This window comes from Microchirus variegatus, assembly GCF_963457635.1.
Source record: "Microchirus variegatus genome assembly, chromosome: 18".
NCBI lineage: Eukaryota > Metazoa > Chordata > Actinopteri > Pleuronectiformes > Soleidae > Microchirus > Microchirus variegatus.
The window spans coordinates 3,966,222-3,982,606 of NC_139819.1; the positions used below are offsets into that span (position 1 = coordinate 3,966,222).

The window sequence follows — 16,385 nt, forward strand, 5'->3', positions numbered from 1 at the left end:
CAAAATTTGATTTTTTTTTGGAAAAATTGAGTCGAAACAGCGAAAAATGCTGTGATTTATATTTATCTTTATCCCGCCGCTGCTAGAAGCCTATTATTTGCATTTTATGTTGTCAAATGGCGTCAGTCTAAGAGTGCATAACCCACAAGAAACTCTTTCTTTTATCACGCAAAGGTACAGTGCGGTTTTTATCTTCTCGCGCAGAAACCTCTGTGCTTCTCTGCTCTAAATGATTCAGATGTGACGTAAAAATACATGGAGGTGAATGAATGCGACTGCAGGTGTAAACCACAGCTCGCCTCACACCGTAGATGCACGTCGACATCAAAAGAACGGAGAGTGAAGAAGAAGAAGAAGAAGAAACATGTCTGTGTTGAAGGAAAACATTCATCTCGGTGTCTGTGATGTACTCTGACCTATATCACTGCTGCGACGTCAACCAAGTCGCCCAAGAATTGGCAGCTCTGCTTCGTCTCTGACGGATTTATCCACCAATAAAAGGTTTAATGTTTAATATCGAGAGACTCTCGCGGACGCTGACGTTTACGGCAACTTCGAAATCAGATGATTAACAGTTGCATAAAAGGGAGGACCGCGCCATTAGCAGCTGTTGATGTGGGTTTGGAGAGTTAGTTTAGTGCGTTTGTTTCTTGAAAAATCTCCCAGAGCAAGCGGGGATTTCAATCTTCACGTTTAAAGCTGTCGTGCAAAAACGTTTTTTTTTAAATGTAAACACATGTCTGTTACATTCAGGAAAATGAGTTCTGTGAGAGCGCTGACGCAGCAGAATCTGAGTTAGAGCAGTGTTGTGGTTTTCCATCACAGCAGTGCACACGTCACACACGGACGCAAGGCGAAGACATTTCCTAGATCCTAATTGTGTATTTTAAGTTAAGATCAGGGCGTTTTTATGCACGTTCTCCTTCGTGTGTCCGTGGCGTTTTCTACAGTTTCTCCGGTTTCCTGGACTCTTCTAAATGTCGAATTCACAGCAGATCCTTCTAATTCAAAACCAAAAGAACTCTGATTCACACCAAAGAAGCAAACTCTGGGTCTGCCTAAGACAAAACACAGGTCTGGAAGCGGACTACAAGGCAGGGCATTGTGGGTAAACGCAACCAGAACGCACCCGTGTCGTACGTTCGGATTTGATGCAGCTCCGTGTGTTTTTTGCTCGAGTTTTCTTGTCCATTGTTGGTCTTTCACCCCAACCTGTCTAGGCAGATGGCCGCACATCTTTGAGTCTGGTTCTGTCAGAAATATTTTTTTTCCTGTGAAAAGCTAGTTGCTGCGTTCCAGAGCCCATCCACACAAATGGGTTGTGGGACTTATTCTACCTGGATTGTACCAACTCCTACTTCAAAGCGTTCCGGGCAATCGAAGTCGAATGTGAGACGATGCTGGACGATCGTGGCCGCTTTAGATTTATGTTTTTCGTTACGCAATTCAGTCTACTTACATACACAAGCGAGCCGTATATGCAAAAGCACAGCGATATGTAACGCCATGAGTATACTTTTACCGTAGCCCTACATATCTTCATGCTAACAACAAACCACAATTTCACGCCTATAGCCTATTTATGTGACTCCATGGGCGCCGCCATTGTTCTCTGGAACGCGCCATTAGTGCAGTGACTTGAGATAATCATACGTTATGATCTGGCGCTATACAGATAGAATTGACGGTTGGTGTAGTGGTTAGCATTCTCGCCTTTGCAGCAAGAAGACCTGGGTTCCTGGGTTTGAGCCCCGTTCGGAACAAGGGCCTTTCTGCAAGGAGTTTGCATGTTCTCCCCGTGTGTGTGCGTGGGTTTTCTCCGGGTTCTCCGGCTTCCTCCCACAGTCCAAAAACATGCGATATGGGGATAAGGTGAACTCTAAATTGACCGTAGGTGTGAGAGTGTGAGTGAATGGTTGTTGGTCTCTGTATGTGGCCCTGCGATGGACTGGCGAACTGTCCAGGGTGTGACCCCCGCCTATCGCCCAATGTCAGCTGAGATAGGATAGGACTTTAGCTAGCCGTGGAGCCATGTCCGTGCCTTTCCCCCCCCAACTCTCGTCGTTTTGATGTTTCACCCTGCGTATTTCTGCTTTCAAACAAATCGCCTCAGGGTGTCAGACAAGACTTTTTATGGCACAAGAGATGGTCTTACCCTGGATTTCCACTGGACGCGGAACGGCCGCGGAACGGCAGCGGCGCGGTCGCCGTTGCAAAATCGCTTCCATTCTAATCAATGAGAGCATTCCCACCGGCCGCGCTGCGGAGCGTCTCAGCGGCGTCCCAGAAGCGGCTCGCCGCGCCGCAGCGCTATCGATAGGAATCGGTTCTATTTTTTCCGTTGCCGCTGCTGAACCTCGTGAATTTAAACGAAGCAGATCGCACCAGACAGGAAAAGCGACACAGAATCAAAGTAAACCATTTCCGCCCCCCCTTTCAAAATAAAACACAATACGCAGGTAATATCGCCCGTCACAACTTCACATCAACATTACGTCGTCACCGCTGCTGCCAGGTAAACAGTCAATTAATCAGAGCGTCTCTGAGAGTCATAATGTACGACGAGAGACTGATTGTTGAAGTGGAGAAACATAAAATCATTTATGACACCAGATCAACAGTTCTTCCACGTCGGAGAATGAAAAGAAGCTGTGTTGTTGTTGTTGTTTACTTTATACACACAGTCTATCGCTGGATCTCGCGAACTCGCGTCCGTTCGAGATTATCGCGCGATCTTCCGTGAATACCGCCGGCTCCCAAGGCTCCGCGCCGCTGCCGTAACGCGCCCGCTGGGGATTGACGCTGGGGAGAGGACGAAGCAGAACCGCGCCGCGGCCGTTCCGCGTCCAGTGGAAATCCAGGGTTACAGTGGTGTTACAGTGGAATCTCCCTCTTGGACATGGGACGGTCTTCTTTCTTTGAGTCTGTAAATACCTTCAGTGTCTTTGATTCACTTGCTCTTCTTGTGTCGGGGAGGGAGGGAGGGAGGGAGGAGGGGTTGGCGGTGGTTGTGCGACGGAAACCGGAGCTTTGATAAAGTTTGTTTGAACTGTCGGCTTCAAAGAGGGTTTTTTTTTTCTTCTTCTTCTGCACATGGAGGTTGTAGAAGTGATGATATCAGTTACTGTTGTGAGGTTTTGTTTCACCTTTCCTTTTCTGTCACTTTGAACCAGTCTGGTTATTCTCCTCTGACCTCTGACCATCGACAAAGTGTTTTCAGGTTTTTCAGACCGTTCTGTTGTAAACAGTAGAGACGTCTGTGCGGGAGGAAAAATCCCAGTAGATCAGCACTTTTCTGAAAACACTCAAAATCTCTTAAATCACCTTCAGTCCGATGCTCACTTTGAACTTCGGGACTGAATGTACGCGGTTTTTGCCGTGTGAGCGGCTAATGAGATGCTGTACCTAATAAAATGGCTGTTTTCTAGAAACCAGATAGCGAGTCATGCCAACATTGTTTTCCTTTGTTTTGTTAAGATGTTTATCTCCGCCTAAGACAATTACTCATTTGCATCCTTGTAAATCCAGCCCATATAAAAAAATAAATAAAAAAATGAATTATTCAAACTTTCATTGGCATTAATTGTCTGCGTGTGATACTAAGAATTACCCACGTACAATACTGGACGTACTGTTTAACCCTTTAATGTGCTTATTTTAAAGGTGCATTATGTAATAAATCTAAAGCAACTGGCCATAAAATCCTCCTAATATGTCACAGAGACTCAGGAATAATGTTCATATAACAAACTGAACTCACCAACAACAACAGTACAGACAAAATATTTGCATTAAATTTTGCATCTTTTGCAGACTGCAAATCGTGTTTATGTTTTGAAATCATGTTTTGGCATGTGGCGCCACCTACCGCCGTCTACCAATCATTGCAGTCAGTGGAGTCTCAGCTGCAGAGCAACCACGGGTTGCCAGTTACGTCAGAAAACGAAACCTAAAAGACCTCGGTGTTTTGAATTTGAATGTAGTAACCGTTTTTGGCCACATTCTTACATATGGCGCCTTTAACCGTTAAAGTGTAAGTGCAAGCTTTTTAAAGTCCATTTAAAAAGACTAACTTTCAATATCTGGCATTATTTACAGTCTACCACACATTAAAATAGTGAATTAACAATTTAAAATTTGAAATTCAAACAGTTGTAACACAATATTTAAAAAAACAGTTGTTGGAGTCTTTGTCTCAATGTGTAAAAACAGGCCTAAAAATGGATGAATATGAAACCTTAACGTTTAAACAAACACATCAGAGCTGCGACTAACTATTATTTTCATAATCGAGTGATCGTTTGGGTCATAAAATGTCAGAGAACGTTGATCAGTGTGGAAACGATGATGTTCTTAAATGTCTTGTTTTGTCCACAAACCAAAATGATTCCGTTTTTTTTTAACTGAATTCTTTGTTAAGTGGAGCAAAGAAACAGAGAAAATATTCACATTTAAGAAGCTAAAACAATCAGAATTCATGTTTTAATCATGAACCAGCTCTAAAACAAATTACATTTTAAAAAAAAACAATAGACATATTTCAAAAAGTTGGTGTCTTGACAGCAACTTCTCTCCGGCCCAAGTTGTAAACGATCATTCAAAGTAGACGGCGCCATCATCAGCGTATATACGCGAACAACAGAGCAGAGACGCTGACTCTGACTCATGACAGCAAAACAACAAATGACTGCTTTTGTTGTGTATAATTTGATGTTTTAGCCGGCGATGTTGACTGATGTTAACACAGCTGTGCGCTTATTTGTAACCAGACATTTAAAAAAAAAGGACCAACAAATGGAACTTATAAACGATTATTATACTTTGACATGAAGAGAGAGAGAGAGAATGAATATACTGACTAAATAGAAGCTGACAAATACAAAGCATATACATATAATTATATATATACAAGTGTAAGGCCGAAAAAGCAACAAACTCACCCATGTTTTTAGGAGGTGATTGCAATGTCTTGCCAGATCTGACCACACTGTAACACTATAACTCTGACCAAGGTTCAAATTGCGGGGTTTATTTTTCTTTTTAAAGCGGAACTAGAACCGGAAGTTCCTATTAACGCTGTTTTTTTTTGTGTGTATCTGCGTCATTACCTTGTTTATGAAGCCCTGAAGGTTCGAAAACAAACAGTTCAGCCATTGCTGAGAACGTTGTGTTTTATTGTAATCTCGGGGATCAACGAGATCTCTGAAAATCCCGTAATAGTTATGTAAATAGCGGTTCTCCGGGCACTAGTCCGGGCACTAGTCCGGGCACATTCAGTTGCGTACATTGAACCGCAGAAGAAGAAGAATAACGTCCGTTGTGGAGGTGTTTCACGAGCGACATCGTCTTCTGACTCCGGGTCAAAGTCATAAAAGGGACTGCGGCGGGGAGTCGTGAAGAAGCTATTTTTAAACACTGTTAAAACAATGTTTTGATAATGAGGAGCAGTGCATCCGCCGTTCCAGAGGGGGGCGCTGCGCTTCTGAGAGCGGATGTGCTGGATAGTACTGGCCGATCACAACACACTCTGTCTTCAGGGGGTGAAAGTTCACTCTGAAATCTCGCAGCAGAAAAACACCGTCAGAAAAGAGGCTTTCTGTCGGCTCGTTTACAGCAACTAGGAGGTTTTGGACCATAAAAACAAGTTAATGTATGTAAGTAGACCTCCATAACTCACATATATATGTATATATATACATACATATACATATATATATATATATATGTGCAACAGGACCACTCTATGTGAGCTTTAAAGTAAAAAAATCAGGCGGTAACATGAAGACGTTTGGTTTGGGGGAGCGTTCGTTTACGTGGCGCAAACACTGACGCCTGGAGACACAGACAGTTCCGCGGAGACAGTGATTGCGATGCCGACACTCAAAAAAAACAGATGAATTTGTATGAATATACACACACTGAAAAATATATGTCTTTAACTGAAGAAGGAAAACAGGAGCCATTCATCATTTTTATCCGCGTGTTATTTTGAGTTTTATTTCTCGTTCAGTTTGTTCATGCACTGCTGTGCACAGTAAATACAGTCATCACAGTGTGAAGTGAGGCCACTTCTGTCAGGTACACACACAGTACACACACAGTACACACACAGTACACACACAGTACACACACACTTCTTAATTTCACTATTCTTGAGTGCGGCCACTTCTCATGAGACGCCACGAGAACTCTGTTTATCTGTCCTATTCATTATTATTATTATTATTATGCTCCCAGAATAATAATTTACAACACTGCACCAAATGACATTCACCCGTTTCGCAATTGTGCGAGTCTAGTGGGATTCCGCAGCTCCCTAGTGGCGCCGTGACGGTACTACAGGTGGGCGGTGAAAAGGTCATTTAATATAATAATATAAAATAGTTATAAAAAATACTTACAGGGAATAAAACAAAGCCATTTAAATATGCACTATTATTTGACCTAGTGTAGCAGGTAATTTATAACAATATAGTGACATTTTAAGTGTAAGTATTCAGTGTCAGCGTACAGGTCTAATATGTCAGTATTTGCACTCAGTGTTAATTTGTTAATTTTAATGAGTAAATTGTTATTTATGTTGATGTATAACTATGCAAGTGTTAACATTTGTTCACTATCGTTTAGTCATATTAACTGATTTTTATATAATAATATATAACACCATAAAATTGGACTGTGTGCTTGAAGTATAGATCATAATTGGAAAGGATAAGGATTAAGAAAAATCTAAATATACACAAAAAGTCCAATTTTTTTTTTAGTTATTTTCATATAAACTAAACATTTAAAGAAATAGATGCTGTGAACATCTTCCGGTATCTTTTATTTACTGATAAACGCCATCATTTAGAGACTCAGGAATAATGTTCATATAACAAACTGAACTCACCAACAACAACAGTACAGACAAAATATTTGCATTAAAAAAAAAACATTTTGCAGACTGCAAATCATGTTTATGTTTTGAAATCATGTTTTGGCGTCATGTGGCGCCACCTACCGCCGTCTACCAATCATTGCAGTCAGTAGATTTCTCAGCTGCCGAGCAACCACGGGTTGCCAGTTACGTCAGAAAACGAAACCTTAAAAAAGAACTTCCGTGTTTTGAATTTGAATGTAGTTACCGTTTTTGGCCACATTCTTACATATGGCACCTTTAAATTTCAGTCAGTTTTTTGGCTTAAAAGTTGATTTTTTTTTTGGCTCACTGTATGTTTTTGTTTTCCTGTGCCTATAATTCATATGTCAAAAAAAAAAAAACTACTCAAGTGTTGCCCCAAAAAAAAAAAGAAAGGCTGCTGCTGCTGACTCAGGTCATGTGACCTGTGATTCAGCTCAGCTGCGAACACTTGTCCAATTGAGCCGAGTGAACCTGAGAAGTTCACCGCTGTCAAAATGTGTCATTCATTCATGAATAAAGTGAGGTTTTCTTTTCACGGTTACATTTATACCTTTTTTTCCCCCCACATTTATAAGTGTTTTTGGGCTGTGAGCGAAAATAATTTTTTTTTTTTTCAAAATCATACTAATTTTTAACTAAAACTCTATTGTGCAGCCTGTAAATGGTCACTGTTGTGGTCAGGTTCTTTTGTGTGTGTGTGTGTGTGGAGCTGCAACACCACTGACAGATTACACCGCCTTTCCAACCCCATTTCAACTTTATAAGGAGTTTTTTTTCTTACTTGTTTGGTTGGACCGAGCCGACAGCTGAAAATGGAGGAAACGCCACCGCCGCCGCCGCCGCCGCCGCCGAGCAGAACACGAGGCTTAACCACAGCCTGGCAGAGAAGAGTAACCGTGGGACTGAGCGGCTCTGGCAGCACGACTGACATCGTGGACCTGAGGCTCTGGAAGAGCAAAAATGAGCAAAAAAAAAAAAAGAAGCTCCACCAGCGAGCAGGTGATTACAGGGAAAACAAACGCACAAAGTCGGCGCACTTGGCCTTGACGTGTGCACTAAAACTACACGGTGACTTAAGACTCTGGCTTAAGAGTCGGCGTTTAATTCACCTGGTATTTGTACTGCAGTGGACTGAGGTGTTGATGAAGCTGATCACGTGCAGCTGAAGCAGCAGCTGAGGCGACACACGAAATGCCTTATATACACTCTTTCAATGTTTGACATTTTCTCTTTGGGATTTAGTGATTATTCACAAAAAAATATTTGTTTTAAAGGTGCATTATGTAATAAATCTAAAGCAACTGGTCATAAAATCCTCCTAATATGTCACAGAGACTCAGGAATAATGTTCATATAACAAACTGAACTCACCAACAACAACAGTACAGACAAAATATTTGATTTAAAAAAAAATCTGTTGCAGACTGCAAATCATGTTTATGTTTTGAAATCATGTTTTGGGATGTGGCGCCACCTACCGCCGTCTACCAATCATTGCAGTCAGTAGAGTCTCCGCTGCCGAGCAACCACGGGTTGCCAGTTACGTCAGAATTTTTTTTTTTTTTGCAGACTGCAAATCATGTTTATGTTTTGAAATCATGTTTTGGCATGTGGCGCCACCTACCGCCGTCTACCAATCATTGCAGTCAATAGAGTCTCAGCTGCCGAGCAACCACGGGTTGCCAGTTACGTCAGAATTATTTTTTTTTTGCAGACTGCAAATCATGTTTATGTTTTGAAATCATGTTTCGGCATGTGGCGCCACCTACCGCCGTCCGCCAATCATTGCAGTCAGTAGAGTCTCCGCTGCCGAGCAACCACGGGTTGCCAGTTACGTCAGACAACCGAAACCTAAAGACCTTGGTATTTTGAATTTGAGTGAAGTAACCGTCCACATTCTTACATACGGCACCTTTAATAATAAGAGCGAGACAATGCCAGGATTCATCAGGCTCTTATTGTGAAAGAGTACTTCAGGGAGCATGGGTCCCCCTGACCCCCCCCCATTGAGAAAGTTCTGGATGTGATGCAACTCCACCACCACTGTTGTCATAAATGTGAGAAACAGGTTTACATCACCACATACATGACATTTATTGCACATCGGTCCGTCCTGTGGTAGAAGAATCTTCTTCCTGAGGTTTTCCTCTCGTGTTCCTCGTTTCCCTCTAAATAGGAACAAAACTGACATCATCTTTTATTGTAGAAGAGCAGAAACGAGCAAATAACTTGTGTTATAAATCAAGCGAGGAGCCGGAGCGTATTTTTAGAGTTGTTTTTTCGCAACCAGCGGAGTTGCCCCCTGGTGGTGTGCTGCAATTTCCATCTCATACTTCCTCGGCTTCAGTTTTGGCGACATCAATTATTTAATACACAATGAATTCTGTCTTCATTTTACCCCCCTTTTTTTAACCCTCTCACGGCCGTGATGATAATATTCTGTTTTTATGGCTGTAGAATTGTCAAAAATGGAAACGAGTGAGTGAGTGAGTGAGTGAGTGAGTGCTTCAGAGAGAAATTAACTTTCATTTTGTATTCTATGGAATTAGATGTGTCCATATTCTCAAACCACACTTTTTAAGAAACAAAAAACATTGTTCTTTGCACTCCCTCACTTGTTATTTGCACTCCCTCACTTGTTTTTGGTACTCCTTCACTTGTTATTTGCACTCTCTCACTTGTTTTTGGTACTCCTTCATTTGTTTTTTGCACTTCGTTACCTGTTTTTTGTGTTCCCTCACTTTTTTTTTTGCACTCCCTCACTTGTTTTTTGCACTCCCCCACTTGTTTTTGCGCTCCCTCACTTGTTTTTTGCACTCCCCCACTTGTTTTTGCACTCCCTCACTTGTTTTTTGCACTCCCCCACTTGTTTTTGCACTCCCTCACTTGTTCTTTGTGATTCCTCACTTGTTTTTTGCACTCCCTCACTTGTTTTTTGCGCTTCCTCACTTGTTCTTTGCGCTCCCTCACTTGTTCTTTGTGCTCCCTCACTTGTTTTTTGTGCTCCCTCACTTGTTTTCTGCACTCCCCCACTTGTTTTTGCTCTCCCTCACTTGTTTTTGCACTCCCTCACTTGTTTTTTGTGCTCCCTCACTTGTTTTTTGCACTCCCCCACTTGTTTTTACACTCCCTCACTTGTTCTTTGTGCTCCCTCACTTGTTATTTGCACTCCCTCACTTGTTTTTTGTACTCCACCACTTGTTTTTACACTCCCTCACTTGTTCTTTGTGCTCCCTCACTTGTTTTTTGCACTCCCTCACTTGTTTTTTTGCGCTGCCTCACTTGTTCTTTGTGCTCCCTCACTTGTTATTTGCACTCCCTCACTTGTTCTTTGTGCTCCCTCACTTGTTTTTACACTCCCTCACTTGTTCTTTGTGCTCCCTCACTTGTTTTTTGCACTCCCTCACTTGTTTTTTTGCGCTGCCTCACTTGTTCTTTGCGCTTCCTCACTTGTTATTTGCACTCTCTCACTTGTTCTTCGCACTCTCTCACTTGTTTTTTGCACTTTCTCACTTGTTATTTGCACTCCCTTATTTGTTCTTTGCGCTCCCTCCCTCCCTTGTTTTTTGCACACCCACACTTGTTCTTTGAGCTTCCTGTTTTGTTTTTTGTGCAGTGTTTTTTTGTTTGTCGTCTGGAACTCGTTCCCCAGGTTTTCCCCGTTGACATCTGACAAAACAAATGTAAACATCTAATGTTTAGACGTTAGATATTTACAATTATTTTATTGGATGTCAACGGAAAACGAGTTCCAGATGAACAGCAACTCCAAGACCGCGGCAACTTCCAGTCCATTTTTGCACCAAAACTCAGTAGTCAATCAGCTTCAGAAGGCCCGCCCACAAACAAAAAACCACAAACAAGTGTATTTTCAAACAATTAAATACAATATTTTTTAAATTAAATTCCATAGTTTTCAATATCTGCTAACTGTTATTCAAACGTTCAGAAATTACGGTAAGTGATTCTTGTCTGTGATTGGACGGTCGTACAGCTGAGAGCTACTGTTACAACACACAAAGATCCATTTCTCTGCTTTCGGGTACTTTTTTAAATTTTCACAAGAAATCACAATCGGTTTGTAGAGTTACGATCATGAGAATCATGGATGTCGGAAAGAAAGAATGCAACCGTTGGTTGAAATGAATGTTGTAACAATATGTTTATTAAAGCGATGCCATGGCGACTGCATGTTGTCGTCAAAAATCAACACCTGTGTGTGTGTTATGAGTCTTTTTCTGATGAAGGAAACTTAACCTATATTTAAGTAAGTTTATTAATATATTTTTTTTCAACGTTACACATTCGAGCAACTTAATGGCATTGCTTACTCTCCAAAAAAAAAAAACAACTCCCCCAACAACCTTGAAATTAAACAGTGCATCATAAACCTCTGCTGACCGTTTAACCCTCGGTCCCTTATAAGCTCCTTTGCTCCCACACATGTAAACACAAACGTGAACACACACAACAGACAACGCTTATGGCTTTCCAAGCAGTTTGAGCTCGTTTAATCTCATCCCTGTTATACATTCTTTGTGATTGAACCTCAGGTCGGGCAAATATAAACGCAGATAATAATAATAATAATAATAATAATAATGACGTAGATTCTTCCAAACTCAATATACACGTCACGTCCACTCAAAGGATAACCGTGGATATCGTTTCGGCCGAATGAAAGAAAAGAAAAAACTATTTATATACACAGAGACAGAAATATACATGTGCGCGGGGAAAACGCCCACAGTCATCGACAACGACATCTCAAACGACCGAACGAAGAACCGCTCGCCGTTAGCGTCGCTGATCCGAAAGTTTTCATTTTCGCTCCCGGATGAAAGCGCTCGTACGGCAGATTTATTATGGTCACAGATACTATACCAACACTTAGAACACTGAGTACAATTTAGAGTTTACACTAGTGTTGAAGAGACAGAATGTACTATCCCACCGCCCCCCCCCCCCCCCCCCCCCGCCCCCAAACCCCCCCCCCCCCCCCCCTGAATTTTCTGTCCTTTGTTTGTCCGAGAGAAGATTACATCGAGAAACCAATTCAAGACAAAAGAAAGTGTGACTGATAGCAGAAATATACGTCTCTCTTTCTCCTTCACTCCGTTCCATTTACTTCATGCTCGCTCCCCCGTAACAACAACAACAGCTCCTCCTCCTCCTCCGTCGGCTCTTTTTAATCACGTCGTCGTTCCTTTTTCGGCGAGAAAAAAAAAGTAGTCTTTGCTTCGCGCTCGGCTTCGGGTCCTCCGTGTTTTGGTGAGTCAATCAGAGTCCAGGCTCGTTCCTGCACAGCACGGGCCTTCGAGGCCTCTGCTACCAAGGGTCCTTTTTAGTTTTTTCTTTATTTTTTTTTTCTTTAAAGCCATGTCCTTTATCACAGTTGTGGTATTCGCCCCTAACATCACACCAAATGAACAACAAATTCACAGTCGTTTAAAAAAAGAAAGATAAAAACAAAAGAATAACGATTCTACATTTACCTGTCTCCTTCTTGCAGTTTCATAAATGCCATTTTTATCGTACGTCAAGTGCCGCGGAGATTCAGTCTTCTTAAAATCAGTCACAGAAATAACACCTTCTGCTTTTAGGATCAGCTTGTGGGTGGATGACCTCTTTTTTTCTTCTTCTTCTTCTTCTTCTTCTTCTTCTTCTTCTTCTTCCTCCTCCTCCACCGCGGGCTTCTATAAGGCATGCTGGGCCAGAGCCAGAGCCAGAACCAGGCCGGGGAGCAGAGCCCAGAGGTTGGCGTGCAGACAGGCTGAGTGATCCTCCTGCAGGCCGTGGGTCTTGCCAATGCCACCGTCTCTGGGTTCAGGATACTGGACAGAGAGAGAGAGAGAGAGAGGAGATGAATGAGTAAAAGGTTAGACATGGTGACTCAGATAATGCTCTCCTGTGGTGGCATTTACAGAAGGAGGAGGAGGAGGAGGAGGAGGAGGAGGAGGAGGAGGAGGAGGGGACAACTGAGAGGTGAGACTGGATAAGGTCAGAACATGAGTCAGAGGCCTCTTTTACACCTGGCATTAAAAGGCGTTTTTCTGTGATCGCGTTACAATTGGATCCCGAACAGTCGTGATTGCTTTAAAACGTTTCAAAGGTGTGCTTAAAGGTGCCATATGTAAGAATGTGGCCAAAAACGGTTACTACATTCAAATTCAAAATACAGAGGTCTTTTAGGTTTTCGTTTTTTGACGTAACTGGCAACCCGTGGTTGCTCGGCAGCCGAGACTCTACTGACTGCAATGATTGGTAGACGGCGGTAGGTGGCGCCACATGCCAAAACCTGATTTCAAAACATAAACATGATTTGCAGTCTGCAAATGTTTTTTTTTCTGTACTGTTGTTGTTGGTGAGTTCAGTTTGTTATATGAACATTATTCCTGAGTCTCTGTGACATATTAGGAGGCTTTTACGGCCAGTTGCTTTAGATTTATTACATAATGCACCTTTAATGCTAACCGCGCAATGCTATGCGGGTAGTATTACGTGATTTCCGTATTCCCGTAGCTCAGCTTCAACTGTTCGAGACATAATAGGGTTTTTTTTTTGTGGTGATTGGACAAATAAGGCAAGAAACATCACTACCACGGAAGCTCAGCTTCTCTGGGAGTCAAAGGAGCAGCAGGGCGGGGGCGTGGACGCCGGGCTTCTGCGTGACGATCGGAGGTAAGTGTCTAAAAGTGTGGAGCCTGTTTTTGATTGACAGTGGAGCCCTTTTCTGCCTTCTCAGTCCTGGGTTGATTTTTGCGAGGGAAGTCTGTAGACCAGGGTTCTTCAGTCCTGGTCCTGGAGAACCCGCTGCCCTGCATGTTTTAGAAGTTTCCTTGCAAATGTTCAGCTCATCAACAAGCTCTGTAGAAGCCTGGTCATTTGAACCAAGTGTGTTGGAGCAAGGAAATCTAGTCTAGAACATGCAGCGCAGTGGGTCTCCAGGACCAGGACTGAAGATATCGCTGATAAACAGACCATTTTCATTTGCACATCCGTCTTCTACAGCTGTATCGGTAGCGTTGGGCCCTGTGGCGATCTCAGCTGACATAGGGCGAAAAGGCAGGGTTCTACCCTGGACTGATGGACCGTGATCAGATCGCAATCAGATCTTGATGTGGACGCCAGAGACGCATGCTAATGTCGTTTAGTCAGGCTTCCTTCTTGTTCAGAACACCAGGTGATGAGATGATGATGTAGAATGAGACTCCGTGACACAAGACTTTTCACCAAACAAAGAGATCTTTATTTCGTTACAAGTCGAGTGTCAATTCCAAGCGCTGCAGGTCACTTGGGAGAGCTTCAGCCAGATACCCAAGAAGCTCTAATTTTCCCTGAGCAAGATGCCACTTTTAAAAGGCTACCCGCTCCTCCTCCTATACCTCACCTTACGCCCTTGTTTAGCCAGTTGACCGTCAGTTACCCTTTAGGGAACACATCAAAGGACAACTGCCTAACCTATGCATACACTATGGTGAAAATGCAGAAGGCAATGCCTCAGGTAAAGCCTACAACTTCCGTAAACGTAATCAATGGGCAATGTGTATCTAGTTACAATATATAAGTGGACACCAACTTATAATGCAACGTAAACATATTTCCTGTGTTAATGTGTGTATCTAAGACACTTCACTAACTTAACCAGGTGAGGTGAAGCGCTATCCGATCACGGAAAACTCCACTCCTCTAATAACCAGGTGTAAAGGAGGCCAGAGAGTCAGAGTTGCGAGTTGTAAATGACCAGGTTCCAGGTGGTAGAAAACCCCCTTTTGGCGTGAACGTGAAGTGTCCGATCCACCCAATGGTTAAACAATGTGCAGTTTCTCTGCTCTCTTAAACAACTTGGCAACTAAATAAAAGCGTTCTCCTTTAGGTCACGCCAGCAAGTCTCTAAACACTTTTTAAAGCTTATATTACAAACTTTTATTTACAGGAGAGAAAAAAAAAAAACAAACACATGCTATGAAGCTAAAGCACGTCAGCAGCTGCTGTTGTTTTCTTTCAATATTTACACACCAACAGACGCAGACCAGGCATCAACAGCGTCCAACTAATACGTCCAGGAGTATGTGGATATTTTCTTTTTTTGTCCATCTGTGTCTTTTCTCGCACTCAGTGGGTGTTTTGTCGGAGTGTGCGAGAAGTGAAAAGTCAACTGTGAAGTGCGATGATGGGTCAAAAGGTGGAGAATCGACGCGGTCGCGTCGCAGAATATCGTGTTATCGCGCGTGGAATCGATGCCTCGCCTCAACAGGCTTTTATTTTTGACCGTCGCGAGGCACCGACGGACGTTTTCAACTGACACTGATTAGTTTCAGAAGGTTGAAATAAAAAAAAGTCCGGTAACGCTTTCTTTTACAGTCCCCTAATTACCAGGTTTTTACCTGGTAAATTCATGGTAACACCAAAGTGTTACTAGGTAATTACCAATGGTAATAAGAAAGTAAATACAGTGAAACTGTTGCCAAAATACTGGGCATTTACCTGGTAACTATATAGTTAATTATAGCGTGTTATTACTGCTGTTAATAAGAAGGTATGTACAGCTAAACTATGGCAAAACTATGGTAAATGTAAGTGTATTATTGGGTTATAAACTGGTAATAAGCAGGTACCTACAGTCCCCTAATTACTAGCTATTTACCCAAGGGGTAATCTAACAAACCTAACCCTAAAAATGTGTGTAATTACATGGAAACAAGCTTGGCTTTCTTTTACAGTACAGTTTTACTTTACTTACCGAGTACTTTACCGTGCATTACCCAGTATTTTGGCAACGGTTTCACTGTATTTACTGATCTTATTACCCTTGGTAATTACCTAGCAACACTTTAGTGTTACCATGAATTTACCAGCTAAATACCAGGTAATTAGGGGACTGTAAAAGAAAGCGTTACCAAAAGTCCTTTATCGGGACAAAAGATGACAGATATAGAGAGTTAAAAACAAAAGCGAGGGATTTTAAATGTCAGCAATGGAGAGCAGAGACGCAGCTAACCACTATGTTCATAATTAATCAGTAGATCATTTGTGTTTGGTCTTGTTTGGTCCATAAAATTGATTTCCAAAACATGGAAATGATGTTCTCAGATGTCTGAAACCAATTTTAATGATTTCCTTTGTCAAATGGAGCAAAGAAACCAGAAAATATTCATTTAAGAAGCTGAAAATTAGGGGGAAAAAAACCCCTGTAAAACCAGATAATGAATTACCAAAATAGTTCATAATGGATTAATCAAATAATCGTTGGCGCCCTAATGGAAAGACGACATAAAATGTAATAATTATTGGATCGAAAATCATCCTCTTTTGTTGAAAATGGTGAAAGCACAGATGTAGAAGAGCGATAGAGACGCTCCAGCAACCTTTAAATCTTCTTTAAAGGAGAATCGTTTTGTTTTTTTCACCCGTGTCACGAGATAAGAGAAGAGAAAAGGTGACGGACAAACACAACAACAATATGCAGACACTGCCGGAC

At 42.1% G+C, this 16,385-nt stretch overlaps 1 protein-coding gene across 1 annotated transcript in view; it reads right to left on the minus strand.

The window, feature by feature from the left end:
- Positions 1–12,025: 12,025 nt before the first annotated feature.
- Positions 12,026–16,385, minus strand: part of LOC310939898 (GDNF family receptor alpha-2-like) — a gene marked incomplete at its 5' end in the record, with an annotated part of 107,759 nt that continues 103,399 nt past the window's right edge. The window contains one exon of the mRNA XM_083904755.1: positions 12,026–12,738. Within this exon, the coding sequence (XP_083760881.1) occupies positions 12,601–12,738 (138 nt within the window). The 3' untranslated portion in view covers positions 12,026–12,600. The remainder of the gene's footprint in view (positions 12,739–16,385) is intronic.